This window comes from Copidosoma floridanum, unplaced genomic scaffold, assembly GCF_036245765.1.
Source record: "Copidosoma floridanum isolate Cflo_tuat_1 unplaced genomic scaffold, Cflo_Japanese_pri ptg000007l, whole genome shotgun sequence".
Classification (NCBI taxonomy): domain Eukaryota; kingdom Metazoa; phylum Arthropoda; class Insecta; order Hymenoptera; family Encyrtidae; genus Copidosoma; species Copidosoma floridanum.
In genome coordinates this window covers 12,266,096-12,292,924 of record NW_028321884.1, presented here as the reverse complement: position 1 = coordinate 12,292,924, position 26,829 = coordinate 12,266,096, and the positions used below count along the sequence as shown (strand labels likewise).

Genomic DNA, 26,829 nt, shown 5'->3' with positions numbered 1-26,829 from the left:
GAAAAAAGAAAAAAATGCTTAATACGAGAAGAAACAAACGAAAGTCTGTGTGCTAAAGGTATTTTTATTGCTTGGATTACAATTTTTCTGTACAATAATTACATAAAAACAACGATTTCGTGGGCATAACTTTCATCGATGTCGCAAACGAATTTTACTCTAAAAATTACTTATAGAAATCGAGCTATACGTGGATATAATAAAATGTTTGTACCATACATGCTAAATAATGTATGATAATGTTAGCCATCAGTTTTAGTTGTCAACATGATATCGCTTATTTTGTTGACAATAACAAAAAAACGCAATGAGTAACAGACTAGAACTATATATCGACTAGTTTGGAGTTGATTACAACAACATAAAGTGGGATCAACGCATTTCCATTTTATTAAAACAGAACTATTTTTACTAACAAATTGTTGAATTAACGAATGAATAATACTATTGACGTCAAAATTATTTATACATTTTTTGAATCTCTTGGTAATGAAAAAATCAATCGTAATCTGAATCACCGGTTTTGTAGCGGTACCGATTTTCGTAATAGTTTCGTCGATCCGGTAAATACTGGTGTCGCAGCCGCGTCTCCTGGCGATACCTGAACAACGGCCTGAACACTATGTCTTCGGCGACATCCATGTCCTCGTCTACTTCGTTTTCTGGAACGTATTGCCTCTCGTGGTCTTTTCCGATTTTGTCCTCACTATCGCCGCCGATGGACGTTTGATTTTGATCATTTGAGCTGTTGGTGGTTGAACTGGACTTATCGACCTGGAAGGCAGGGTGACAAGAGTTCTGAACATCTGGAGTCTGGAGTCACTCCTAAAAATACGTGTTTAAGGGTTTTTTTACTGAGTTTTAATGGACAAAAAATCAAATGTTTCGTTTTTCCATTAAACAAAAAGAAAAATGTATTTTAAGTATGACGAAAAAATTTAGACAAAAATTTAGTTCTAAAAATCCTTGTAGCGCGGCATTTTTTTTATTGTAGCAATATTTATTTCAACATCAACGATTATTCCAAAATTTACAAAATCTCGATTGCGATTTTTGTTAAAAAACTTTTTTTTAAATACCTCGGGGTCGTAGGGCTCGGAGGTGCTTACGGAGTTGTCATCGCCATCGTTATCATCATCGTTGCCATCACCATCCATCTCAACCGATCTTTTGACAATATTGGAAGTGCTGCTGCCATCGCCATTCGACGGAGAGATTGAACTCGCTGAATCTGTTGTCGAATCTACCGATGTTTTACCGATTTCCGCAGCACTAGAGCTACTACTGCTGCTCTCGTCGCTGTCCGAGTCATCTTCGTCGGAATAATCGATAGATCGTTTCTCCACGAACGTAGTAAAATCGTTGGTATTTTCCGTCGTGGCGTCCCCATCTTCCTGTAGGTCAGCCGATCTCTTCACCATAGCACTGTAATCGAGAAGGCTCCCAATGGTAGTGGTTGTAGTGGATGTGTTGTTGCTGTCCATGTGGGCAACCGATCTCTTGAGTAGTTTGTGTATGGACGACGACGAGACGGTGGTCAGTGACGCGTCCGACTGGCCGAGCGATTTCGATAGGAGGTCCACGATAGATTTTTTAGGAACGCTAACGTTTTGCACCTCGTCGGGGAGGGCAACTTTTTCGGTAGCCAGTCCGTCTGAGATATTGAAGCCCGAAGGGATCTCCAGGAGCTTGCCGGGCTCCAGTAGCGCACCGTTTTGCGGGCCACGTGCAGCCGCAGGGTCGGCGCTGATGATAGTCGAGCTTTCCTTTATTTAGTGGAAGAATTTGATGATGATTATTCAACTTTGCGTTGGAAAAGATCAATTTTTTTTTTTTTTTTTCTTGTTAGCAAAGTATACAAAGTATGAACACAGAAGTAGTAGTTCGAGATGTTAGTCCATCATCTGATCGAGTTTAGAGCACATTTTTATAAAACCGTTTTTAGATCTATAACTTTAACGTATCAGATATAATTTGCTCATAACTTCACAAGATGGTAGATAAAATCTTTGTGCTTCTTCTGGGTTTGTGTTTTGTAAAATCATCAACAACATCACCGATAAATAATATGAAAAAATCAATTTTGTCGGTAAGTTAGATTTTTGCTTAAGCAGTTGATTATGCAGTCTCCTTGAAGATTGCAAAATTCACACAGTTATAGCTTTTTGAAGAAGAAAAAAACAAAGTACTCACGGATTCATCGTTGCCACTGGTGTCGTTTGAAACCACTTGAGACAAACTGTACTCGTTCACTTCTGCTACTTCAGCAGCTGTTGGTTTGCCGTTTGTGCCTTCGGTGCTATTATTTTGAGGCACAGCGTGAATTTCTTGTCTATGAGCTATCACCTGTTGAGTTTATTTTATTTTACGACGAAAAATTTTCCATTCGAAAAATCTGAAATTAACCATCCTATACTACATACCAAATTAGGTGCATTGACGGGAAAAAGCAGCAAATCTTTGCGAACGACGACCTCGGAAACGGTACCGTTTTCCAACGCAGACTTGACAGTGGCATCGACGTTCGGATCCTTCAAGCCGATAATTTTCGTTCCATTGTGCTCCACGTTATCTTGGCACTTTGCCGGTAAAACAGGGCAAACTGCGAGTAGCAAAAATATCACCTGCAATCCACACGAGAAACGTTGAACATTAGCGCCCAAGTACGGTAAACTGTAACATTGTAAAACAACCCTAAGAATGATGTGTAACCACTCAACAGGAGTAACTTTTGCATTAGATATCAATTTTCCATTGAAAAAAAAATTTTTTTCAAACAACAAAAAAACCAACCCAACCCACCGATCGAACCCTCGCCCGTTCGAACCACTTCATTTTTATTCAAATGCCAAATGTGGTATTTTTTTTTTTTTTTTTTTACACTACAAGTGCTAAAATTTCGGTGTACGTGCTGTGCCCGAATATGAGAAAAATATTCGCTCGCAACTGAAACTATGTGAACTGATAACGGTGCGCCCTGACTTTTTATATCGGAGCGAGCGGTCGAGTTTAGCACTTTGGCGCTAAAAATAAGGGGACGTCACACATGTACCGCGCGTGGCATTGTCTTGTTGTTATTATCATTAATTTTTTCTATTTGTGTACGACTGCGTTATTGTGTCCTTGAGATACATGCACATCATGTTTTTTTTTTTTTTTTTTTTTTTTTTTTACAAATTTTGGTTGATGGGAACACCAGGGCTTGTTGCATAATTTTAGGTCCCAGTATTTTAAGGTCGCGTTTGCATGGCGTTACTAAATGCTTCAATAAATATATACCCGTACTAGGGATTCGCCGAATTTCGCAGAGGTCAGTTTGGAACTTTTGGTATTTTTAAAATAAACGCTTTAACATTTCTTAGCAAACAAATGTCATATAAAGTAGAGGAGAAAATTCAAAAGTAACATTGAACAAGGCCTTGCGTTTACATTAGCGTGTTTATCGATAAAAAAAAAATTATTGTATTAATATCTCCCTTCTCCAAAGTTCCGTCGTTCGAATCTCGGTGTGCATTCGAATACCATTACAGAATCACACAAATATAAAACATACGTATACAAAAAAACTGATTGACACGTATTGGATACGTGATCATCGTAATGCACTTGTAGGCATATAGAATAAACATTTTTTAATTTAAACATGAAATAATACTAATGATGAAAATAAAAAATATTAATACAACATTTGTTTCGATATCGATAGATTAAATGGTCAAAAATCCAAAAAACACAGCACGGCTACCCGAGGCATGACAAAAATTTAAATACACACGGAAACAGACATCTGAATGTTTTCGAGGGGATCTGCCGTTTGCCGATCGATTAGCGCCTCGATAACGAGCACTTAGTAATTCGCTCGTACTTCGAACACCGTCCATACAATAAAGCAGTACCTCGAGAACGACCACATATAAATCATTTGACCTTTCAACGCCTCGAACGCAGTACGACTCGGTTCGCGTCTCCGTATGTGTAGGTACTATAAGAATAAATCACGGTATCTCGGCGAAAAGTGACTCGAAAATAACGATCATGCCAACAGCTGCTAATGCATTTTTCATTTATTGCTGCTGCTATTTCGTGGTATTGTCAATGTCATCATCGAATGATGTGACCTTGAAAATCGAATCGGCTTCTGCGAACGATACAACAAATGTGCCTTTAGAGCCTGAAATAGTTGTTGCTCGATCGGCAAGAGATGCTAACTACTATACCGGCTGGGGTGGCACTTCTAACCTTCAACAAGATGGCTACAGACAGCCCATGACCTACGACAAGAGAAAAGGTTCCGAAAAACTGTACAAGAGGCGACCTTTTGGCATCGAATCTTACGAGTATTACATGACGCGCAGACCAACGACGGTAAGGATAAGGACGACGGCCAAGAGGTCCTGGAGAAGAAATAACGATCTGCAGAGAATATCTGCGACAACCAGGCGATTTAGGATCTATCCTGTGTTTCCTGGGTAATTTGTTCTGTTGGATTGAGTTGATGTGTAATTTTTTTTTTTTTTTTCATTTATTTATTTAATAGAGCGATTTTTTTAAAGGAAACTACGTAAGTTATTTTTATTTCGATTAGTTTGTGCGTTTATAAAATTGAAAATGAGGATTTTTATTGTTTTATTAGGTGCTACTATTTAAAAAATAGTGTTTAGTTGGTAAAATTAGTTTTTATCGTCAAAATAAAATTATGAGGCGGGTAAAAATATATTTTCATGCGAGAAGCGAGGAAAAATTCAAGACCGTTTGAATTGCGAAAAATGACGAGACTATTAGACAAAAAGAATCTCTATTCTTACTTACGAAGTGATTCACAGAGACTTTTTTATCACTTTGAAGAGCAAAGTTATTAATCAAATACGAGCTAATGGAGTCTTTAAGTGCAAAGACAATCGTTAGTTTTTCATTTGAGATTCGCAGGGGAAAAAGAAACGACGTCATTGTTGGAAATGCAAGTTGGAAGCAATATTGACCGTATACGTTAATAATTTCATAGAAAATTATGTCATCCCTTGTGACTCATGAAATATGTCATAACTTATCATTTATTAGAACGTTTTTAATGAAAAACTAACAACGAAAAGTAACGATTGAAGATCTTTCGAAAAATAATGTATCTTCGTGGTCGTATAACTTTTTATTCTAATACTGTACTTTTTTATTTTATTTTATTTACAATACTATAGAATACAGCAACAAAAAATTTTCAACAATTGTAAGAACATTATTAATTTTAATAAAATAAATAATTGGCCATTCTCGATTGCTTTTTAGTTTTTAACAAAAATAAAATTACATTAAATGATATTTACTTTTACTTCTATTAATAGCGCTGATACGATTAAATATTTTCATAGTTTGTAGTGATATGAAAAATGTAACTAATAAATACATGTTCTAAAAAATGTTTTATTTTCATTTTGCACTCTTTTTACAGATTGTTAAAATGTTTATAGATAAAACTCAGGTATGATAATTTTATTATAAATATGTACTTAATTTTAAACAGTTGTGCTAAAAATATTGCAAATAAGCTTATTATTTTTGGTAAATTTCAGTAAATTAGCTCATTTTTGACACATTTTCATGGTACTTACATTGTAGTTAATTAATAGTCTAATTTAAACGCTAAATCCAACAGTCAGTCTTCAACAATTTCTAATGTATATTTGCACTGTATAGAAGTAGAACGATATTACGGTAATCTTAATCATACTTAATTATTAGTTATTTAAATAAAAACTCAAATAACTAAAAATTTTTTTTTGCACAAGTTTTAAAAATATATTTTCCAGTTGTGAAACAATAATGTCAACAAAGTGTGGGGATATGGTCGAGAATACCTTTTAGCAAAGTACGTGTAATTATTTTTCAAAACAAACTGTTTTTCTTCTTACATTGATAAAATTCAAGTGAGTATAAGTAAATAAACTTACTTAACAAAATAAATCACTTTCAGTTTTTAACTCATTGGTCATATAAAAATGTATACAATACAAATATATAACTTGTGCAAAAAAAATTAAATTTCTTCATGAAGTCACAACTGCTACATTTTTCACTAGAACGCATAACTATCATCTAAAATACATTACTAATGTTTCAAGCTTATTTTTTAATCCAAAAATGTTCTGACTGTGCCATGAACCTCAAATAAAACTTTTTCAATTTTTCCATAAAAATTGACATTAACAATTTTTAATGTTTTTTAAGTGTAACAAAATTTGTAATTTTTTTTTTTTATTAAAAGCGTATCAGATATGTATTTGCTAGATATCTAAAATTTAATTAGATAAACTTTTTTCTGGAAAACCAAATTTTAAGAAACACCAATAAACAATCACTCTTGTAACATTAAAAAAAAAAAAAAAAAAAAAAAAAAAAAAAAAAAAAAAAAAAAAACCATACGTATATATTATGCTACATACGTTTAAAAGCTAGAATCAATAACTTTTTTCTTAGAAATTTATTACATTCAGCATATTTATAATTGTAATATTATTTAGAAAAAATAAATAAAATCTTTAAAACATTAAGTTAGTTTCCTTATGTTTCAAAATTCTCTTTAAAACTTCATTATAAATTATTTTGATCAATTTTAAAGTAAGACCGCGAAAAAATAAAATTTATTGAAAAACGTCACTTGTTCGACTTTGAGCGACGAACGTAATTTCAAACAAATTATTTACACGCATTTAATTTTTGCCCTACAATCATGCCTAAAGCGAAGTAGCAACAAAAAAAAAAAAAAAACAAAAAAAAAAAAGAAAAGAAAACAGTAACAATGAAGTAAGGTACTTCACAAAGAGAGTCCAAGGAAAATCAGCCTAGAACCTAGGTCGAAACCCCGAGCGTCTAACCGCGCCCTTGACCCGCTCTCTGTAGGCCAGCTGCTGCCTGTAAACGAACAGCGGCCGCAAGACATTCGTCCCCGCAGCCGTGTCGAGATCGTCATTCTCCTCGACGCTGCGCTTCTCGATCTTAGAATCGGTGTGGTCGTCGATTTTCTCGATCACGATTTCTCGGGTCTCTTCGTCCACGTGGCCCGCCTCGTCGTTGTCGTCCGTACCGAGCTCCTCGGCCAGTATCAAATACAGCTTGGGGTTCGCCTCGGCGCTCGGCAAAGGGTTGCTGGTCAACGCGGAGTCTGTGTCCTCGAAACCAACCGGTCGTCCATTCACGGCCGACACTACGAGGAAGAGCAGGGCAAAGCAGACCTTGTACGTGACTATGGCCTGTGGGGAAAAAAAAATCAAGACTAAATAATTGTAATAACGATAATGTGATTTCAAAAAGAAAAGAAATCTTACCATTTCATCGACGGTGAGTGTTGATGCTGTCGTTGCTTTTGGTGGTGTTCGAAGGTGTAAAAATTACCGGGCGCGCGCGGTGGTGGTGATCGTTACCTTTCGAGCGAAGTAGCCGGCAGTTGGGGCCATTTATACGGGCAACGTGCGTCAAACGGGAGCACGCTAAACGCTCCAATGACGCCCGTGACTGCGATAAATGACCCGGTAAACTCAAAAGTTTCATGTGCACACATAATAGGCAGCTGCGCTGGTGGCTCGTCTCGGCGCTGATGTCCCTTGGGGTTGGCTAATTTTTTTCATCAATACATGGCCACGAGTGTACGATAGCCACGTGTGCGTAACGATGTTTGGTGGATTTTGTTTTTGTGGTGGCTGAGAAAAAAAAAATGCTTGTTCCCTCTGTGTGGAGGAGTAGCTTTTCATAAAATTTTTGGTCTAAAAGGATTAAAATTTTGCGTTTTTAGTATAATACTTCTGTCGAGCACTGTGTCGTTCATGAAAATAAATGTTTTCCTTAATTTTCTAAATTTTAACTCCTCAACGCATAGTTTGAGAATTTAGAATGATCGTGCTTGCTTGAGAAAAATTTTTTCAGTGCTATTTTCCATAAAAAAGTGTGGCATCATCGGGCAATATTGGATACTTTTTCAAATGTAGAAAGGGCGTACGGACGCATAGCTATATTCTATCGTACATAACAGTGTTTCAATATAATTTTTTTTCGTTTGGAGATGATTAAAAAAAGCTTTTATCCATTAAATATTTTTTATCAAAATTCAAACGTGTGACGTGTATTTTCCTTATTAATGGAATGAATAAACGTAATGGAATGATTATATTTTTTGTATCTATAAATGTACTCTAATAACCTAATACAGCAGAGCACGGCCAAGTTAAATAATTTAGGATATAATTTTTGAAAGTGACATTTATTTACAAGGTTGATATTTTTATTCTTGTACGTAATTAGTTTTACCTTTCACCTATAAAATCTTTATGTACTTGATCATAACTTTTGTATTGTGTCACTAAAGTACGCAAGTGCGTTGTAAATCGATGTACATTTATAAATCAGAAAGACTTATGGAGGAATCGATTTTTGTTATTATTCGGTTTTCTGAATACATTACCATAGTTAGTTGGCTCGGGACTCCAAATCGACGTTGTACTTGACTTATAGACTTTGGCTATAACAACATACTAACTATTCATACAGTAGTATAATTGTATTCGGTAAACGAAATTCACGCTAAAAAAAATTTCTAAAGTAAGTGTATCTATGAATATCTTTTTTCATTTTTATCTCCTCGTTTTTTAGACCAAAATTTGTACTGCAACAATTTTTATTGAACTAACAGCAAAAATGGAAGCAAAAAAATTTAATCTTACACTAATAAAACTATTTTACTACTGTAATCGAATTCTTGGGACTGCAACTATGAGTTTCAACGAGATCCCGATAAAAAATAATATTTTTAAACACTGGTCGTTTAATTATTCCTACTCTGGGATAGCATATAATACTTGTTTACTCATAATGTTAATTGTATTTCAATATTTTGAACTACAAGAAATATTTACTTATTCTTTTTTACATGATGGTAATAATGAATTTTTATATTCAATGTTTTCTATCGCTCTTTATAGGGATGTAATTATTTACGTGGCTTGCAATCCTATTTTAATTTTATCAATTGTCAAACAAAGAACTGCGATAATTATATTTACGAAATTTAATTTAATAAAAGAGTTAGTGGGAACATTGAAAAGAAATAAAAGTATTAGTAACTGGTTATTACAATACAAAAAATTGATTTTGTTAATGACTGTAAAGTATATTCTACGCGTGAGTTGGATAGCGTATACGTGGTATCTTAACGGTTTCTATAACTTGATAGTATATTTTATTCATAGTATGATAATTGATATGACCACGATGCAATACGTATCTTTTACCATCTTTATTCGAATTTCACTTGAATTGATTTGTCATAACTTAAAAATTAATTTTGGAACATCTACTAGCTTATCAAGTAGTGAACGGCAAAAATTACTTACTGTAGCAAAATTGCAAAAGATCTACATGTCACTGATTGAATCATCAAAAGATATGTCTGAGTTATTCTCTTTACCAATTTTCATGTGCATTTTGGTATATTTTGTTGTAATTGTGCGTAATTTCTACTATATATTACATATGTCACCTGAGTTAACTGATGACACATTTACATCCATTTATACATATAAATTAATAACACAATATACAATTTATCTTTTGGACGCTATTATGATGGTTTTTGTATTAACTAGCTTTACTACCTCAACAATGGAACAGGTAATATATTTGTAGTTTCGAATATTTTTATATATTGCTGATAATTTATAAACTTTTTTCCATGTTTTTCACAGAATGAAACGATCAACCGTATACTGATCAATTGTTTAATGTACAACGATAGTGCAAAGAATAAAAATATAGCGTATCAGGTATCAATACTAAAATAATCAGTTCAATTGGAAAATAATTAAAACATTCTATTTTCTATTTTTAGCTGTTATTATTTTCGTATCATTGCAAAAGTGCAGATATTAGATTCGAAGCTTTGCATCTGTTTTCAATAAACGAGTCATTATTCGTATCAGTAAGTTTTAATTTTTATTTTTTAAAAGTCGCATTGTAAAATATAAAGTAATTCAAATAATAATATATTGCATTACATCTATTTTTATAGATAATAAGTGTGGTAACATCATATGTGGTTGTAGTCCACAATATAATGCAACTGTATGAAAAAATTTGGATGAAAGTGTTTATGGTAACGTCAAAAAAAATTTTCTGAAAAAGAAAAAAGCCATATTTAACTCGTTTGTACTTGAAAATGTAATAATACTACACCGATAAATTGTGCTTAACCCACACATTAAAAGTATTCACTAACCATACGGTTTTTAAAACGTAGCTTTTTATTTCAAAAATTATATTACCTAATTATTAAACATTTTTTCTTACTTCATTACACGTTCCTTTTAATCTTACTAAAACGATACACCCGTAACGTACTTTAAGCTATGCGGTATATAGTGTTATTATCTTTTATCTACACCATGGCTATTTTGAAAAATTTTAATTTTAACTGCATTTTGCAAAAACAAAGAATGATTTTAGTGTTATTCTATCAAAAAAAAAAACGAATTTTTTCATGATTTTTTAAATCCGAATCCATGGTCGCGAAAAAGATGCAAAATGCAACTCTTCAATACAAAGAAACAAAGTAATCAATTGAATTTCAGGCATTAAAAAAATTGTAAGAAACATTTTAGATAAATGTTTAGTATTGTACAAGGTAGTAACGGTGAATTGATGATTAAAATTCTTACTTGAACAACTAATTATACCACTCTTCGTAAATTTTAATAACAATATCATTGGAAAATATGAAGTATTATTCTAATTAATCGAAAATGATGCAAATACGCAAGTTCAATTACGTGTCTGTCAACGCGCAAGTGTATCGTGCGTTACCAAGAGAAGAACAAATTACGAACCATTAACTATGTTAACAAGTGCTAATCTATGACAAAATCTATGACACAAGTGCACGACGGCTTTTGCAATCTGTAAAAGAATCACTGATAAGTATTCGCTCATAGCATCATGTGTATATGTTTTATTGAGTGCTTCACTTCCGAAAACATTTGATTGACTTTTTCGTCGATTTTTTCAAATACACACAATCCCCAGAAAATGTCAAAGTGACTAACGGAGTTTATGAAATGGCACTCGAGATAAATATTAGAGCTAGTTGGATTATCTTTCGTGGATGAAAAAAGTTGAACGTTTGTCGATCGATATTTAGTAATAATTTTAAGTAAAAATTTCAAGGATAGAAATAAGATCAACAGCATATGTGTGTGTATGTACTCACTTCGAAAAGTTTTTCAAATTTTTTACCTTTCAAATGTTCTAGTTTAGCTAATTATTAATTGAGTGTGCATTAATATACTACTAACAATCGACATTTATATATAGTCATCCAAAATTGTAAATTTAGAGATGAAGATTTTTCTTGTTAACATGTGATATAAATAAAGTAAGCTTGCCGCAAACAGCACAAACTACGTCAACTTTTTATTATCTATCTGTAAAATTAGTTGCGGCTGGTTTGTAATTATCAAAGTGACTTTGCTGTAAATAGCAATAGTTATTTGGATCAGCGCCATCTAGCGGTCTTTATTTTTTGGCCAAAAGTGGCTCCTAAAATTCTCAATCAGAGCATTCAGGATTAGAGCAATTTAATCAATTATAAACCAGCCGCAACTCATAACAAAGCTATAAAATAAAAAAATAATTAGACATGTCTTTTTGGCGGCAAGTTAAAATTTATTTTCTACCAAAAAATCGACCTCCTATGTGTTTGTACTTTTGAAGATAAATTTTTAAGCATAAGACAAATTGTTAACTTGCCGCCAAAAACACACATATCGTTACTTTTTTTATTCCATAGCTTCATCATAAGTTGCGGCTGGTTTATAATTGACGAAATTGCTCTAATCCTGAATGCTCTGATTGAGAATTTTTGGAGCCACTTTTGGCCAAAAAATAAAGACCGCTAGATGGCGCTGATCCAAAATAATTATTGCTACTTACAGTAAAGTCACTTTATTAGTTATAAACCAGCCGCAAATAATCTTATAAATAGACGATAAATAGTTGACATTTTTGATGCTACATGCGGCAAGTTTCTACATCAATATTCTACATATCTTACATGGCTCATAAAATCGACAATATTTACAAAATTACAATACTCTTGACCTTTTACCATTAACTCATGTAAGCACAAATTAATCAGTCCATTAAAGAGACAACCGAAGAAAAAAGGCCTGAAAAAGAAGCACAGTCACACGAAAAGTCTCATACAAGAATGGAGCATTGGATCTCACTTGATCAGAGAAGGTTGGGTTCTTTGTTTACTTATAACACTTAAAATTTACATCTCTGTAATAAATGTATTTTTCAATTAGTGAGATCGATACTCCATTCCTAGGAGACTCTTCGTGTGGCTGCTTCTTTTTAAGACCTATTTTCTTCAGTTGTCTCTTTTCGACTGATTAATTTACGTGTATATTTGATCGTGATTTACGATTTCTGTAACACAAATTTTGTTATGTACATATTATATAAGTTAACTGTTTATTGGAAATCTAAAGTTAAAGGGCTGTTCTTTCATTAGTTAATGGTAAAAGGTCAAGAGTATTGTAATTTTATTAATATTGTCGATTTTATGAGCCATATAAGATAAGTAGAATATTGATAGTTTTGGAGGTCGATTTTTAGGTAAAAGGTAAATTGTAAAGCAATCTAAATTAAGTGAGATCCAATGCTCCATTTTTAGAAGACTCTTCCTGTGTAACTGAACTTCTTTTTTAAACTTTTTTTCTTTAGTTGTCTCTTTTGGACTTATTACTTTACGTATCTATTTAATCATTGTTCAAGATTTCTGTAACACAAATCTTGGCATGTACATATTATATAAGTTAGCTGTTTATTTAAACTAAAAAGTTAAAGGGCTGTGCTTCCACAAGTTAATGATAAAAGGTCTAAAGTATTTTAATTTTGTAAATATGGTAGATTTTATAAGCCGTATAAGATAAGTGGAATATTTATACTTGTCAGGGTCCATTTACAGGTAAAAGACATATTGTAAACTTGCCGCAAGTAGCACAAAAAATGTTAACTTTTTATTATCTATCTATTAGATTCGTTGCGGCTGGTTTATAATTGATTAAATGGCTCTAATATAAGAAGTAATAATTATTTGGGTCAACGCCATCTAGCGGTCTTTATTTTTTGGCCAAAAGTGGCTCCTAAAATTCTCAATCAGAGCATTCAGGATTAGAGCCATTTAGTCAATTATAAACCAGCCGCAACTCATGATGAAGCTATAAAATGAAAAAAATAATCATACATGAGTTTTAGGCGGCAAGTTAACAATCTATTTTCTACCAAAAAATCGACCTCCTATGTGTTTGTACTTTTGAAGATAAATTTTCAAGCATAAGATAGATTGTTAACTTGCCGCCAAAAACACATGTATCGTTATTTTTTTATTTTATAGCTTCATCATAAGTTGCGGCTGGTTTATAATTGACTAAATTGCTCTAATTCTGAATGCTCTGATTGAGAATTTTAGGAGCCACTTTTGGCCAAAAAATAAAGACCGCTAGATGGCGCTGATCTAAATAACTATTGCTATTTACAGCAAAGTCACTTTGATAATTACAAACCAGCCGCAACTAATTTTACAGATAGATAATAAAAAGTTGACGTAGTTTGTGCTGTTTGCGGCAAGCTTACAATCTATTTTTCACTCAAAAGTCGACCTCTAAAAATAGAGATATTCATATGGTTTAATAAAATCGACCATATGGCATTACTTAGTAGTAATTTCTTTAATTACTACACATAACTTCACGTACATCTTACACCGTGCTCTCTTTACCAGAATGATAAAATCAGAGGCTGTAAAGTTACGCAGGTCGTGGTGGTAACTGGTAACGCCGCTTGGGGTGTTTTCCGCAATCGTCACCAGCAAGTAATTTAAGGTTGCGCTCTACGTTACCGTCAGGTCGGTAAGTCAACTACCTTGAATTAAACTGGCGCTCTGTTCCGTAATCTGGCCAGTTAAAATAGCAGACGACAGTCAACAGCGATAAAATCTTCACTTTTTTCTTGACTTTCACGTCGTTTGCTGTTTTAACTGGCCAGATTACGGAACAGAGCGCCAGTTTAATTCAAGGTAGTTGACTTACCGACCTGACGGTAACGTAGAGCGCAACCTTAAATTACTTGCTAGTGACGATTGCGGAAAACACCCAATAACTAATTCTAAGCTGCGAATAATGATATTTTTTATACTCAAGTAAGTTCTTATTGGTAATTTGTAAGTTAAGAAAAACGCTATTTGATATTTATTTTTATACGTAATGATATTATATGTAATTAGGTAGGATTTGTGAATCGATGTAATTTACTCCAGTAGTATACTGGCATATGTAAGAAAATACAAAAGCCAATAAACTAACTTAAACTGCAACTCCACCCCTCCCTGAACCGAACCACGAAGCAAACTCGTGTCGTGTCCGTGTCCGTGCGCCGTGCTCTGCAATTTCATCCCAACACACGCTTATAGGTTATATTTTTGTTTACGTTTTACATGTAAGGACCGTTTTAGTGTTTTTAAATTAATGTATATCATACACAAATGTAGTACTTCTTTTTCATTCGTTTGAATTTGTATCGATGTTTTGCAAAATCAGGTATTCTACTAAAACTCTAGGACAACTAATAGGATAATGGACTGTGAGAAGACAAGTCTTCATCAGGCGGTTCGCTCGGGCGATATTAGGCTCGTTAACGAGGTTCTGCAAAGGTATAATTCTTGTTTGAAGGTCAACTAACTGAGAAAAAAACACTTAAATTTTATACAAATTTTTTTCACTTCTACTTATGAAGGGATCCGTCTAGTGTCTACGATCGGAATTCCGCGTATGAAACACCCTTGCACCTGGCATACAATCACGTTAACCACAAAAAACCTGAACAACCGAACAACGGCCTGCCAATACTCAAACTGCTTGTTGACCACGGAGCAGATGTCAATGCACTGGGGGGAGGAATGTTCGCATCGGCGCTGCACATGGCAGTTGCAAGGAAACAGGTACAATTTTTGGTACAATATAATGTGAAAGTGTATGTACTAAATTAATTTTTTACAGTAAAACAACTTTTATTTACAGGTCGACGGTGTGAAGTTCCTTTTGGAAAGTAGAGCTGATCCGAACATCATAGACGAAAATAATTGTACAGCAATGCACCTTGCAGTGGATGAAAGCAGCGAAGATATTATACAAGTATTGTTAGATTATAAAGCAGACCCAAACATTATTGATTGTAATGGCCTATCACCGCTTGATAGAGCAATTACCAGCTGCAACAAGAATTGTGCAACAAAACTATTAGAATCTGGGTAAGTTGTACTAATTTTTGTTACATAACTGCACACTTTCTAATTTGATGTGATACGATTCTGGTAATACCGATTTCTTACAGTGCAAAGAGCAACAACATATACAAAACTCTGCTGGAAATTTGTATCAAACACTCGGAACAGCCTGACAGTCTAAAATACAAATCGTTTATTGAGCATATACTTGCATATGCTGGAAAACTAGATGTTCACTTCTCGCTCAAAGCTATAATGTATTATGCAGAATCAAAAAATCACGACCAGTATCATAAAGACGAAAAAAAGTGTTTTTTCTCCGAGTTTGTGCACAAGCAAGGTACGAATGAAAAGGATGCCATTAGTGAATCGGAATTACACCTAGCTGTTCGTGGTGGCGAGGATGCAAAGATCGAAGCTCTCTTGCAGGAAGGAGCAGACGTTAACGTCAAAAATTTATTTGGCGAAACACCTTTGCATTTGTTGCTAAAAAATGGAATTTCTTACTTTTCATTTGACAGTGAACGATTCAACAAAACCGCTTATCTTCTTATTGAACGTGGTAAATCAACTTTCTTACTTATATTTTAACGATGTTGTTTTTCTTGTAGTATCACAAGGCAAATAATTAGTTACTAATTTTAACATCATATGTTCAAAATCATTAGAAAACTCATCACCTCAAATAACTCAAAAGTGTTCAAACAAGTAATACCTGTTTTTTTTTTTTTTTATTATAGGAAGTAATTTACGTGCTCGTAATTATATGAATGAAACACCATTTTTCTTGGCAGTATGTGACGAAATGACCAATAAAAAAATAGTTAACTTGATGCTGGCAAAAATGACAGGATTAGATGAAAAAACACTCATTGATCCATATTTGAGAAGAGGTTCTGGACTGTATATTTCATGTGACGTTAAAAAGCCTGAACTGCATGAACTTATCATTGCTAGCGAGAGGGGTTATGAGAAAGTTATTGATCGCTTGCTTGACATGGATCGAATCGACGAGGCAAGCAAAAACTCTCAAGCTGCAACAAGAATACTGAATGTTGCTACGTACAGAGGGTCTTACAGCATTATAAAGATGCTTCTAGAGGCTGGATTTCGAACTAATAGGTTTGTCATTAATTTTAAAAAATCTCAAATAATTTCATCGTGAACATTTTAATTAATTACTTCACAACATTGCACCCATAGGATCTATAATTTGGATGTACTTGACTTTTTTGGTTTTAAGATTCCCATGAGTACAGAGTAAGAATTACTGTTAATTATTGCATGATATTTTGCAAATTACTCATGAATCCTCAAATATTCTAATTAATAACTCATTCTTTAAGGTCATTAAGCTTATTCTGGGAGTTCAAAGAGAATGTCACTCTTGATGGAGCCATGATTTGTGCCTTCTGTTACGTAAATGGATATGAGAAAAGGGTCATACAATCTACGCGCTTATTAATTTTTTATTTTGCCATTTATTTACGGTTAAACAAGTTGAGTAAGGATTTGATACCAGCAACAGAACTTTTCAAATTAGATGATGTTTTGTCAAAAGAACTTGATAATTGTAACAAGGTGCTGGATAGATTGAAGAGAGTCAAAGCTGGCACAATATCTATTTTTGACATGATGACGATGTCACTCGACTCATTTGTTCAGATGTTGAATAATAAGAAACATCTTGAAGCGTGTGTGAAATTTCGCTCTTCACTTGCACAGAAAAACAAAGGCATACTTAATTATTACGATTATGCCGTGAAAGTTCGCATTGATCTAGCAGTTGAAAAGAGGAAGGTACTAGACGGTGCGTACTACTATTTTAACGAAGCTCTACAACTTGTCCTGGGGACGATGTATTTTGAAAGTCTGCCCGATGAAATCGTGTGGAACATTTTGTCTTACTTAAACGTAAGAGAGTTGAAGAAGCTTGCAAACATTGATACACTAACTAGTTGATAATATTTCAAACAAATTTTAAACCAAATGTATTGTCTAAGACGCTTGTTGTTACTTTGTACCTTATGGTACAGCATATTATTTTGTCGGAACTTTGTAATATTCTAGATAGCACTATTTACTTTATTATTTATATGTTAAATTAACGTAATTTTTATTCTAAACATAATGTATGTACATATTTGCTAGACGCAGATTTCGCTGTTATTGAAATGCAAGTATTATTAAAGTTCATCTCTTAATCGTTTAAAGATTGTTTTTTTTCTTCATTACATTGAAATATTTTTGGTTTATCCCTCTTGACTGTGTCCAAGTACTGCTTTTTGCAAAAACATTTACTAATATTTCAGATTCTTGTGTATAAAGTTAACGTACTAATCTACTGCAAATTTTTTTTTTTAATCTGTAGAAACAGAAACTCGCAGATTTCTTCTGCTTACTGAGATAGAGTAAAAATATTCGTGTATGTAAAGATTTCATGGCCAAAAATATACAATATAAATATTGATTTAAATAAGATTAGTCTTACAATGAGAAAAGGTTTCTCACAATTTTCCATTGAAATGCATTTGTTTTACAGGAGAGCACGTTTATTACAATAATTACATGTTTGGTCTACTTGGTTGGAATAAACATATTTAACTTTAACTGCTGTGTCGAAATACTTTGTTATACCACCCAGATTCAAAATGTCATGTCCCCGAATCGGTTAGTGAGTAAAAAGCAATAACATACAAAACTTTTTGTTACAAATTAGAACTGTCATACTAATTGATTAAAAAATTGAACTAAAATTAAGTTAAAATATTTTCTCAACTGTTAAAAATATTTGATTGATAGTATACGGAAATCGATGGAAATCGATATCATTTCACCAAAGCTCAAAGTAAAATTTATTTATAACCATACAGGCTACTACTTTTTTTAAATAATTTTTTTTTTCAATATCAAAATAAAGGGGCAAACCAGATATGCCAGATTAAGCCCTAGATGTGGACTCAGGGAATACCTCACAAAATCTTACAGAATGTATGCATTATTTATGGTTAATAAAAAGGTGTTGACTGTTGAAACAAGATGTACTGTAAAATGTATTTACGAAAATGTAGGTTTGAAATTTTTTATTTAAATACGTCAAATTTCACGCAGTGCTGAACATTTCACTTTGGTCCCAGAGTGTTCAAAAACTTTTAAATATTTAAATTAAATGAGTACATATCAATACAGGTAGTGAATAATATTATCTTACAATGAGAAAAGATAGATACAATTAGGTAGACTGATTTTTTTTTGGTTTTCAGCGTAAATTCTAGTATACCTCAATCATCATTTTAATTACACGGAAAATTGAAAATCTAATCGATAAATGAAAAAATTGTAGCGTTTGAACATCGAAATTCGGGATAAATTAACTTTCGCAACTATGTGAGTCTACATCTACAACTTAATTGTTACCAATACTGAATCCAATTTGAGCGTATTTTATACAATTCAGATATTACAATGCAATATTAGTGTGTATCAAACTTAAATACAAAATATATCATCCTTACCACTAATATTTTTCCAGTTATTAATCATTCTGGCATGTTGCTGTAAAATTATGGAATTTACAATTGAAAAACAAAATTTCAGTGACAAGTAATATTTTCCAAAAAACCATGTGAATTAGTGTTCACAATTGTCAGGCGTAAAACCGATTAATATTCATAGTTCTAAGAGCTTTAAAAAGATAAATATTACTTTAAAAGAGACACTAATTTACATCCAAGTTCCATGAAAACGTAAAAATTAATGCTTTAAAATGACAATCTTAAGACGAAATACAGTAAAAAAAATCATGGCATTTTTCCTATTCTGCTGGTAGTTTTCTTTTGTCCAAATCGTCAAAGTAAGAATGCTTCAATATATCCCTGGCTGTAATTCTTGCAGCTGGATCGTATATCAACGTAGCTTCGAGAAGTTCTAGGCCATCTTCATCCAGTACCTTGACTTGTGCCTGTAAATTGTTTGTTTTCCAATTAGGGAACGTTGCCTTGTAATCAGCTAGCTGCGTTACACCTGGCCAGATTTCCTCAGTAGGTGTTTTTAGCACACTGAAACGAAAAATAATGTAAATTAATCATACAACTAGTATGAGGGATCCATAATAAATTAATACGCACCGAAATATTCTGAACAACTGATCAATTTCGCTGTCACCTTGGAACAATGGTTTTTTTGTAGCCATCTCAGCAAATATACAACCGATACTCCAGACGTCAATGCTACATGTGTACCTGTTGGCGCCCAAAAGAATTTCGGGAGCTCTGTACCATAGAGTAACGACTTCGTGTGTGTAAACACGCACTGGGATACCAAAAGCTCTGCCCAGGCCAAAATCAGCCACTTTGATAATTCCTTTTTTATCTATTAACAAGTTTTGGGGCTTCAGATCCCGATGAAGAACTCTCCTTTGATGGCAGAAGAGAATGGCTCTTGTTATCTTAAATGGAACAGTAAAATATGTTGATTGAACATGAAGCAATTAGAGCATTAGGAAACAGTAAAGTACCATAGTTAACAAAATACATATATGTATATACATACACTACCATGCAGATATGTTTTGTTGTTTACAGATTAGGTTTTGAGATTTCACCAAACAATTTAAAAAATCTCTAACTACACAATTTAGCATTAAAAATCTCGTGGAGTATTTATCCCAGAAAGATACAAAAACAATCTTACCTGATAGAGGTACGACTTGACGAGGGCGGGCTCCATGAGTTTGTCCTTACCCAGAGTATCCATATACTTTTTCAGGTCCATGGTGAGATACTCGAAGATGAGATAGAGCTTAGCCTCCTCCATGAGCACATCCATGAGACTGACGATGTTCGGATGTTTGAGCTCCTTCAGCAGAGATATCTCCCTGATGGCGGTGGAAGGTACGCCTTCGTCCTCCGTCTCGAGCCGGATCTTTTTCATCGCGACGATCTCGCCCGTTTTCTTGTGCTTACCCTTGTACACAACCCCATACGTACCTGCGTATTTAAAAAGAGCATTAGCTCTTTGTTAATGCAAACGTAATTAATAAATGGTATACGTGGCAAGCGATTCCCTCACCTTCTCCGATTTTCTCGATCCTGACGAAGTTATCCATGGCACTTTTTCTGTTCTCGCTGTTCTTGACTATGTACGTGCAGCTGTCTCCTGTGTGTCTCTCTGATACAAGAAGTAATCCCGGATGCAAAATTACGTTCGCGAGTGCACACCCATTGTATTTTCACAGTGTGGTACGAGAGAGGGGAAAAAAAAAGAAGGTAATCGTAACGAACTTCACCGACGTTCGCGTCCACTTGAAAATTGACTTCACCAGGTATTACCGGACATCACGCTCGCGAGTGCTTACTCTCTGCGCAAGCAATCGGTCGAAAATTTTCAAAGTTCAAACGGTCGGCGAGACGGCGACGCCATGTTTGTTGTCGTCGTTGTCTTAACTTTAAGGTCCATTTTCATGAACGCTTACTTTCAGCGTCTGACGTCCGGCCTTTTAATTACTCGACACTTGACACAAACAAAACACAAAACATCGCTTTTGATATTTTGACATGGTAATTTGGCATCCATTTCAGAAAGTTGAATATGTTTAGTTTTTTGGATTTAACTATCTGACTGAAAAAAAGGTTTTTTTTTGTCGTGTGACTACGACGCTGAAAACTAACGTCTCCGTAAAAATAGGCCTTTAGGAAAGCCTTACGGAAAGCGCGCGTAATGACCAACGGGCCAATCGCGGGACATAATGAGAGTTAAAATTACCGTCCATTAATGAGAATAGTTTTTAATGTAAAACTATGTTACTGAACAAGCAACGAATTTGATTTTGATAAAAAATGTATGTATTGATGACGATTTTTAGATTCCATTTCATATTTTTACGTTGATAAATTATTATTTATCGTATACTTGTGTACCATTTTTTTATGCGTGAATTTGACCATTTGAATAAAGTACACATGTCCATTCGTTGGTTATTTAGGGACTACGTGTCCAGTGAATTATTTTTACATTAACAATTAATATAATCAATGGATTATAATTTAAAATCATTTCATGGCAGACAACAAATTGTTATATGGAAAATTTCTCCACAATTTTTATTTTAAATTAGGGACATTTAAATGATAAGTTCGTCAAATTAAGCCGATTTTTTATTGTAATTTTTTTGTTTTACATTAGTATACTCATACCACATATCATCCAATTTAATAACAAATTAAACGTTAAACAATTAATCAACTGCTAAATGGCATGTAAAGTACTTCTAAACAATTTTTTAGGCATAGTAAAAAAAAAGAAAAGTGACAACTCATGAAAAAAAAATACTTCACATTATTTATGAGGTTGTAATTAATCTAGTATAATTTTGCAGATTTATTCAAACTTCATTAAAATCTATAGGCTATTCGCTTGATTTTTTCTCAAATTTCCAAGATGTAGATGCTTTAACAAAGTAGTATATAACAGCAAGATTAGTATTAAATTTTTGTTGTAATTTTTCAACACTTTGGAAGTGCGTAGGTACAGCTTATAGTATCGCTTTAAAAAAATCTCTGCAATACACTTGGTTAAAATTTTTAAACCATAAAGAATTACGTTATCGTGGAAACATAAAACCTGACCCATAGCCAAGCCCAACGCCACGCTGCGTGTGTGTCGTTGCTCGAGCTACCTCGTACTGCTGTTCCATATTGTTGAACATTTCTTCTTGTTTTTTGAGAATGTCAGGTTTGACTCCTGTAGTAACTACAGGCGTATTATCTTTGATACCCATCAACCTCTTGAACTTGGCTGTGACTTTACCATCTTGGTCGTGAGTAAATGTCGTACCCACCCATGTACTTGTCGTTGAAGAAGGGGTGATTGCAGTTTTGTTATCATCTTGTTTCTAGTCGTAAGAATAGTTTTTTATTTTTTTTTATTTTTTTTTTTATTTTTTTTTTTATTACCATCTTTTAATTTATACACGTGACAAAAAGAAACTAAACAACTAACCTTATTCTGCCACAACAGCTTCCTCTTCTGAATTTGTTCGGCATATTTGCCCTGTGTCGCCGTGGTCAGTGGATTATAAAATTCCTGGGCGGTCTGCAGCGCCTCGTCCGTGGCCTTTATCTCAATGCCCAATTTTTCAAGCTGAGCCAGCTTATTCTTGCCCCTCTCCTCTCTAAACGTCAACGGCCGATGCGACTTATCTCGCGACCTGGAGCGAGACCTAGACCGTCCTCTGTCCTTCGATCGTCTGTTTTCCCGGTGTCTCGATCTGTCGTCCCTGTGTCGTCTGTCCTTGTCCCTCTCGCGTTCTCGGCTTTTGTCCCTACTACTTCTGTCACGACTTTTGTCTTTGCTACTTCTGTCACGGCTTTTGTCTTTGCTTTGTCTCTCACGGCTCTTATCTCTGCTACTTCTGTCACGGCATTTGTCCTTTCCCTTATCGCGTTCTTTGTCCCTGCCACGATCTCTTTGCTTGTCTTTGTCGTCCCTCTTGTCTCTGAAAATAAACAAGAAAAAGGTTTTTCGTAACAAGATAAGAACAAATCTACGTTTCTTTGAATCGTCATTTTAGAAAATTCTCTGTACCTGTCTTTTCTGGCGTCGCGATGGTGATGATCCCTTTCGCTCTTCTCGTCGTCCTTACTAGATTTTTCTTTTCTTTTATCACTGTCTCGTGACTTTTTCTCGTCATCTCTAGATTTTTTATCATTATCTTTGTGCCTTTTTGAATCTTTATTGTCTTTATGATCACGTTTTTTATCACCAGATCGCTTGTCAGACGAATGCTTACTATTTTTCTCGTACTTATCTACTTTATGTTCGTCTGACTTGTGCTTGATATGCTCTTTTTCGTGCGAGCTTGACGAGCGCTCCTCGTTGCATGTTCGCCTGTAAAACGATTACGTTCTGTTGGGGTACACCACACAGATTCGAATTATTATTTATGTTTCAATTGCGAATCGTGCGATTTAGGTGGATGGATAACATTTTTTTTTTTTTTTCGGAACTTTTCTGCATTTTTAAATTGAAGCCAAAAGTCCATTTTGTCACGCGAGGGACGGATTTTTTGTGTTCAATTACAAAACATTGTGTCAATACTTTAGAAGCTATTCACATAACGTTGTGTAAGGGAAACAAAAAATCCGTTTTTAAATAAATTTTGTTATGTTGGTGTGGATTCTATTTTCCACTTTTAAATACTTTTGACGACAAAGCCAAGTGTTGAAATATTTTGAAAGATGACCCAAACCAAATGTGGAAAAATTCTAGGTTGATTGGTATGATTTTCCGTTCACTTGAACTGAATCAAGATATACTATCAAACAAAAATGAAACGCGCAATTAAAATTTTTAAAAGAATGTCAGTTTTTCAAATACTTTTGATTGACACGCAGATTTTGAGCACAACTGATGTGCGATTTATGTGCGTGAATTGGTTTTCACAACATTTCCGTGGTAAAAACTATTTCACACACCTCAACAACTGAATCCATCAGCATGTTATTTCTAATATTAATAAATCAGTAGACAGAGATCATCATTTGCTGTTTCAGTATGTATAAAAAAAAAAAAATAGTATTTTAATGGCGTTGCATTAAACGATAAATTGTTTTTTATTCTATTGAACTTGATAAAAAAATGTAATACTAATCACATATTTTGTAAAATTGTTAAATGCTTTCTTCAAAAGCGAGCAATAATTGAGTGATGATCAAATATACATTAAAGCTTAAAATAATCGAAAATTATTGTTATTGCAATTATATACTTCTTCATAATGTTTGTAGGAGCTTTCATGTATGATTATTTTTTTTCTTCAATTAAAATTTAGTGTTCAAATAATAGTAAACCATTATACCTCAGGTCCAACGTTGGAACGGAATTTTTCGAGCCTTCCTTCTTAAGAGAATCGGACACACGTGATTTGTTATTTCTAGTACTTCTATTTCCAGAATTAGCCGAGTCGTTGCTGTTGCTTTCCTATAGAAAAAATATACTTCTTATCATCAAAAAGGACGAATAAGTTTGATTTAATAATTCGTTATCTTTTTTAATAGATATTAACTCAAGTCACATCGTCACCTAACATTTATTTGGTATTAGGTTCAAAATTAAAAGAAATACATTTGCATGAAAATTCTGTAACAGACATTTGCAAATATTTTCTTTTAATGAAATACTGAACTGCAGGATTCTTTCAAGAATATGCGATTTGATTTATTTCTTTACAAATAATAACTTGTGTTGAAAGTATACAAAACAGTTTTCAAAAAACTGTAATACCATAAAACTCCTTATGAGATTTACGTAAAAATTTGTTTATAAAAGATTTCGTCGGCCATACCAGAAATGCCTGCTATCTATGTATAAAAAAAATTAGATTGCTTTGTATTTGTGGCAACACCGAATCCTTGTACAATTCACGTTTCCATGATGATCATTGTCATTTTGATTGTTTTTTTTTTTTTTGTAAGAGTTACCTTCTTGCAGCTTCTCCTACTCACCTAAGTCTTCGGCATAGGACTTGGGGGGTAGTCTTGAAAGACCCTCGCACAGCACTGACCTTGCCGAGGTGCGTAGATATTGTATCATGAATTACGAACAGAGCTACGTGTTAATATTATCTCACGAAATGGTACTAATCCCATTTTTTTTAATTTTAAATGTATTTTTCATTTGCAATAAAACCACACTGCTAACTGTTTTGTCTTACGTACTTAGGATGAGATTTTTGGTGTTTAACAAAATATAGTTTCAAAGGTTGAAAAATAATTTTTAGCCCATAACCAGTCTAAGATAAGTAGGAATGAGAGTTTGGGAAAAATGATAAGACTTTTTTTGACAATGAATGAATGGAGTAAAAAAAAATTTGTTAACAGGGTTCGTGAGACGTATGAGATAACCCTACCCGAGACATTAGGATACCTAATAATATGCGAGAAGTAGAGTGTAAATATGTTTATCCTTAATTAGTACCTCACTCATGTCCATTGGTACTGGATCATAAATTGCATCAATAGTTTTTTTGGCACCAAGGCTGGCTTTTGAGATGGTACTGGTTGTCTGTAAGAAGAATACATGAAAGATAAACAAATTTCTAGAATAATCATTAATAGTGAAACATTAAAGGGATTGCCAGTTTTAAAAGACTGGTAAAACTGAATCACGAGACTGAGAGATAAAAGGTAAGCTTCAAAATCAAACGTAATCTATGATTATGGATTAATAAACAATAAACTCTCAGTTTCCATATTTTTTATGTAAACATTCTGCGCAATAAGTATTTTTTCTCAAATATTCTTAAAATATAGTTGTGAAAGTAGTGGTAAACCATGTATATTTTGCAATGTTAATCCCATTTACTTTGAGACACAATTGCACAGTAACTGTAGTGCTTATCTCCTTATGATTTCGTACGTTTCAAGCATCATCACAACTTTTGTACCATCTCGAGAACTTTTGCTACATCAGTGGATAACCGTAAATGGAAAGGTATAAATATATATTAATACTTGGTATAGAAGCCTGATAATCATCGTTACTATCATTGTAACGGCGTGCCTAAATATGATATACACTACAGCAAAACATAGGTGTTGGAAAAAATCAATAGTTTAAAAAATTGATAAGTAACTATGCAATGATGACGGTACAATTTAAATAGCAATGATGTATGGAAAGATAAAATAGGTACCATTTTAGTATTTCCAGAAATTTGACATATATACTTGCACGTTAAGTATAGTATATACAAAATTATTTATTCAGAGAAATTACGTATATAGGTATAGCGAATGTACAAGAAAAACAATATGGCAGTTGGCCCTATTCTATACATGTACACGTGCCAGTATAGAATAATACTTTAACGCTTTAAATTAGCGGTGATGACGATAATTCGATGAAGATAAACACTATCGTACTGAATGATCAATAAAAAGTAGGCAAGTTAACAACACAAACCTTGGCGTCATCGGAATCGGAGCTGTTCTCGCCGTCGCTGCCATAACTCATTAGAGAGTTCATGATGGCCGGGGCGTTAAGCTGCCTTCTCGTTTCCTCTCTTCTGATCTATGTGTTTGTGTGCGATTTTGCGAATAATATTATCCACAGCAACGATGTTCTACCGCGTACGACAAAAACCTCGAGTGGCAAATACAGATGTACGATTGAATTACTGGAAGTTAATTAAAAAACGTTCGGAATCCACGGGGAAGAAGTACACCGACGTGTTCACTCAACAAGCAGAAAGACTCTGCAGTCTGCATGAACTCCTGGAGCTGTTTTGTGTGCGTGTTCGTGTGTGTGTAGCAAAATAAGCGCCATCTATAGTGAGAGTGAGTGCCTTTCTCCTTTCTGCTTTCTCATAGCGTTGTCTGCGTTGTTGTGCGTTGACAGCGTTGAGCGTTGGCCCGGTTGGCCGTCAGGTAAATTACCTGAGGTAATAGGTGATAAGGTGATTCGGTGATTGGGTGATTGTGATATTGGTGATGGTCAAAAGTTTGCTG

General features: G+C 33.9%; 5 protein-coding genes across 7 annotated transcripts; 1 reads left to right on the top strand and 4 right to left on the bottom strand.

The window, feature by feature from the left end:
• Window positions 1-44: 44 nt before the first annotated feature.
• On the bottom strand, window positions 45-2,938 carry LOC106636470 (uncharacterized). The gene is made up of 5 exons (XM_014348867.2): window positions 2,803-2,938; window positions 2,424-2,624; window positions 2,194-2,346; window positions 1,080-1,766; window positions 45-774 (listed from the first exon to the last, which is right to left on the bottom strand). The coding sequence occupies exons 1-5, from the start codon at window positions 2,833-2,835 to the stop codon at window positions 499-501; spliced, it is 1,350 nt and encodes a 449-aa protein (XP_014204353.2). The 5' UTR covers window positions 2,836-2,938; the 3' UTR covers window positions 45-498.
• A 3,698-nt stretch (window positions 2,939-6,636) lies between these two features.
• Window positions 6,637-7,407, bottom strand: LOC106636486 (uncharacterized). Its single transcript, XM_014348881.2, has 2 exons — window positions 7,317-7,407; window positions 6,637-7,241 (listed from the first exon to the last, which is right to left on the bottom strand). The coding sequence occupies exons 1-2, from the start codon at window positions 7,317-7,319 to the stop codon at window positions 6,834-6,836; spliced, it is 411 nt and encodes a 136-aa protein (XP_014204367.2). The 5' UTR covers window positions 7,320-7,407; the 3' UTR covers window positions 6,637-6,833.
• Window positions 7,408-14,469: 7,062 nt separating this feature from the next.
• On the top strand, window positions 14,470-17,861 carry LOC106636475 (uncharacterized). Of its 2 annotated transcripts, XM_089588564.1 has the most exons (8): window positions 14,470-14,535; window positions 14,637-14,749; window positions 14,833-15,037; window positions 15,117-15,346; window positions 15,430-15,884; window positions 16,063-16,444; window positions 16,526-16,582; window positions 16,669-17,861. In XM_089588564.1, exons 2-8 carry the CDS (start codon window positions 14,673-14,675, stop codon window positions 17,282-17,284), a joined length of 2,022 nt encoding a protein of 673 aa, XP_089444690.1. In that variant the 5' UTR covers window positions 14,470-14,535; window positions 14,637-14,672; the 3' UTR covers window positions 17,285-17,861. The 2 variants fall into 2 exon arrangements, with proteins under 2 accessions (XP_089444690.1, XP_014204357.2); XM_014348871.2 differs by lacking the exon at window positions 14,470-14,535 and having other exon boundaries at window positions 14,577-14,749.
• A 529-nt stretch (window positions 17,862-18,390) lies between these two features.
• Cdk1 (Cyclin-dependent kinase 1) lies at window positions 18,391-20,753 on the bottom strand. Its single transcript, XM_014348852.2, has 4 exons — window positions 20,393-20,753; window positions 20,015-20,310; window positions 19,450-19,769; window positions 18,391-19,380 (listed from the first exon to the last, which is right to left on the bottom strand). The coding sequence occupies exons 1-4, from the start codon at window positions 20,427-20,429 to the stop codon at window positions 19,137-19,139; spliced, it is 897 nt and encodes a 298-aa protein (XP_014204338.2). The 5' UTR covers window positions 20,430-20,753; the 3' UTR covers window positions 18,391-19,136.
• Window positions 20,754-21,459: 706 nt separating this feature from the next.
• On the bottom strand, window positions 21,460-26,565 carry LOC106636489 (uncharacterized). 2 transcript variants are annotated; one of them, XM_089588762.1, is made up of 7 exons: window positions 26,285-26,565; window positions 25,298-25,384; window positions 24,180-24,301; window positions 22,907-23,209; window positions 22,732-22,817; window positions 22,322-22,629; window positions 21,460-22,214 (listed from the first exon to the last, which is right to left on the bottom strand). In XM_089588762.1, the coding sequence occupies exons 1-7, from the start codon at window positions 26,345-26,347 to the stop codon at window positions 21,924-21,926; spliced, it is 1,260 nt and encodes a 419-aa protein (XP_089444888.1). In that variant the 5' UTR covers window positions 26,348-26,565; the 3' UTR covers window positions 21,460-21,923. The 2 variants fall into 2 exon arrangements, with proteins under 2 accessions (XP_089444888.1, XP_014204372.2); XM_014348886.2 differs by having other exon boundaries at window positions 22,322-22,817.
• Window positions 26,566-26,829: the final 264 nt, after the last annotated feature.

Coding starts and splice junctions, on each gene's coding strand:
- LOC106636470 (XM_014348867.2), bottom strand. CDS start 2,835: ATGAAGTGGTTCGAACGGGCGAGGGTTCGATCG. Junction 2,625..2,802: donor AACGGGCGAGGGTTCGATCG/GTGGGTTGGGTT, acceptor TGTGGATTGCAG/GTGATATTTTTGCTACTCGC. Junction 775..1,079: donor CCGAGCCCTACGACCCCGAG/GTATTTAAAAAA, acceptor CCTGCCTTCCAG/GTCGATAAGTCCAGTTCAAC.
- LOC106636475 (XM_089588564.1), top strand. CDS start 14,673: ATGGACTGTGAGAAGACAAGTCTTCATCAGGCGGTTCGCTCGGGCGAT. Junction 15,038..15,116: donor TGGCAGTTGCAAGGAAACAG/GTACAATTTTTG, acceptor TTTTATTTACAG/GTCGACGGTGTGAAGTTCCT. Junction 15,885..16,062: donor TTATCTTCTTATTGAACGTG/GTAAATCAACTT, acceptor TTTTTATTATAG/GAAGTAATTTACGTGCTCGT.
- Cdk1 (XM_014348852.2), bottom strand. CDS start 20,429: ATGGATAACTTCGTCAGGATCGAGAAAATCGGAGAAG. Junction 19,770..20,014: donor TCAAGTCGTACCTCTATCAG/GTAAGATTGTTT, acceptor GTTCCATTTAAG/ATAACAAGAGCCATTCTCTT. Junction 19,381..19,449: donor CAGTTGTTCAGAATATTTCG/GTGCGTATTAAT, acceptor TTTTCGTTTCAG/TGTGCTAAAAACACCTACTG.
- LOC106636489 (XM_014348886.2), bottom strand. CDS start 26,347: ATGAACTCTCTAATGAGTTATGGCAGCGACGGCGAGAACAGCTCCGAT. Junction 25,385..26,284: donor CCGATTCCGATGACGCCAAG/GTTTGTGTTGTT, acceptor TTCTTCTTACAG/ACAACCAGTACCATCTCAAA. Junction 22,818..22,906: donor CGCGACGCCAGAAAAGACAG/GTACAGAGAATT, acceptor GTTTATTTTCAG/AGACAAGAGGGACGACAAAG.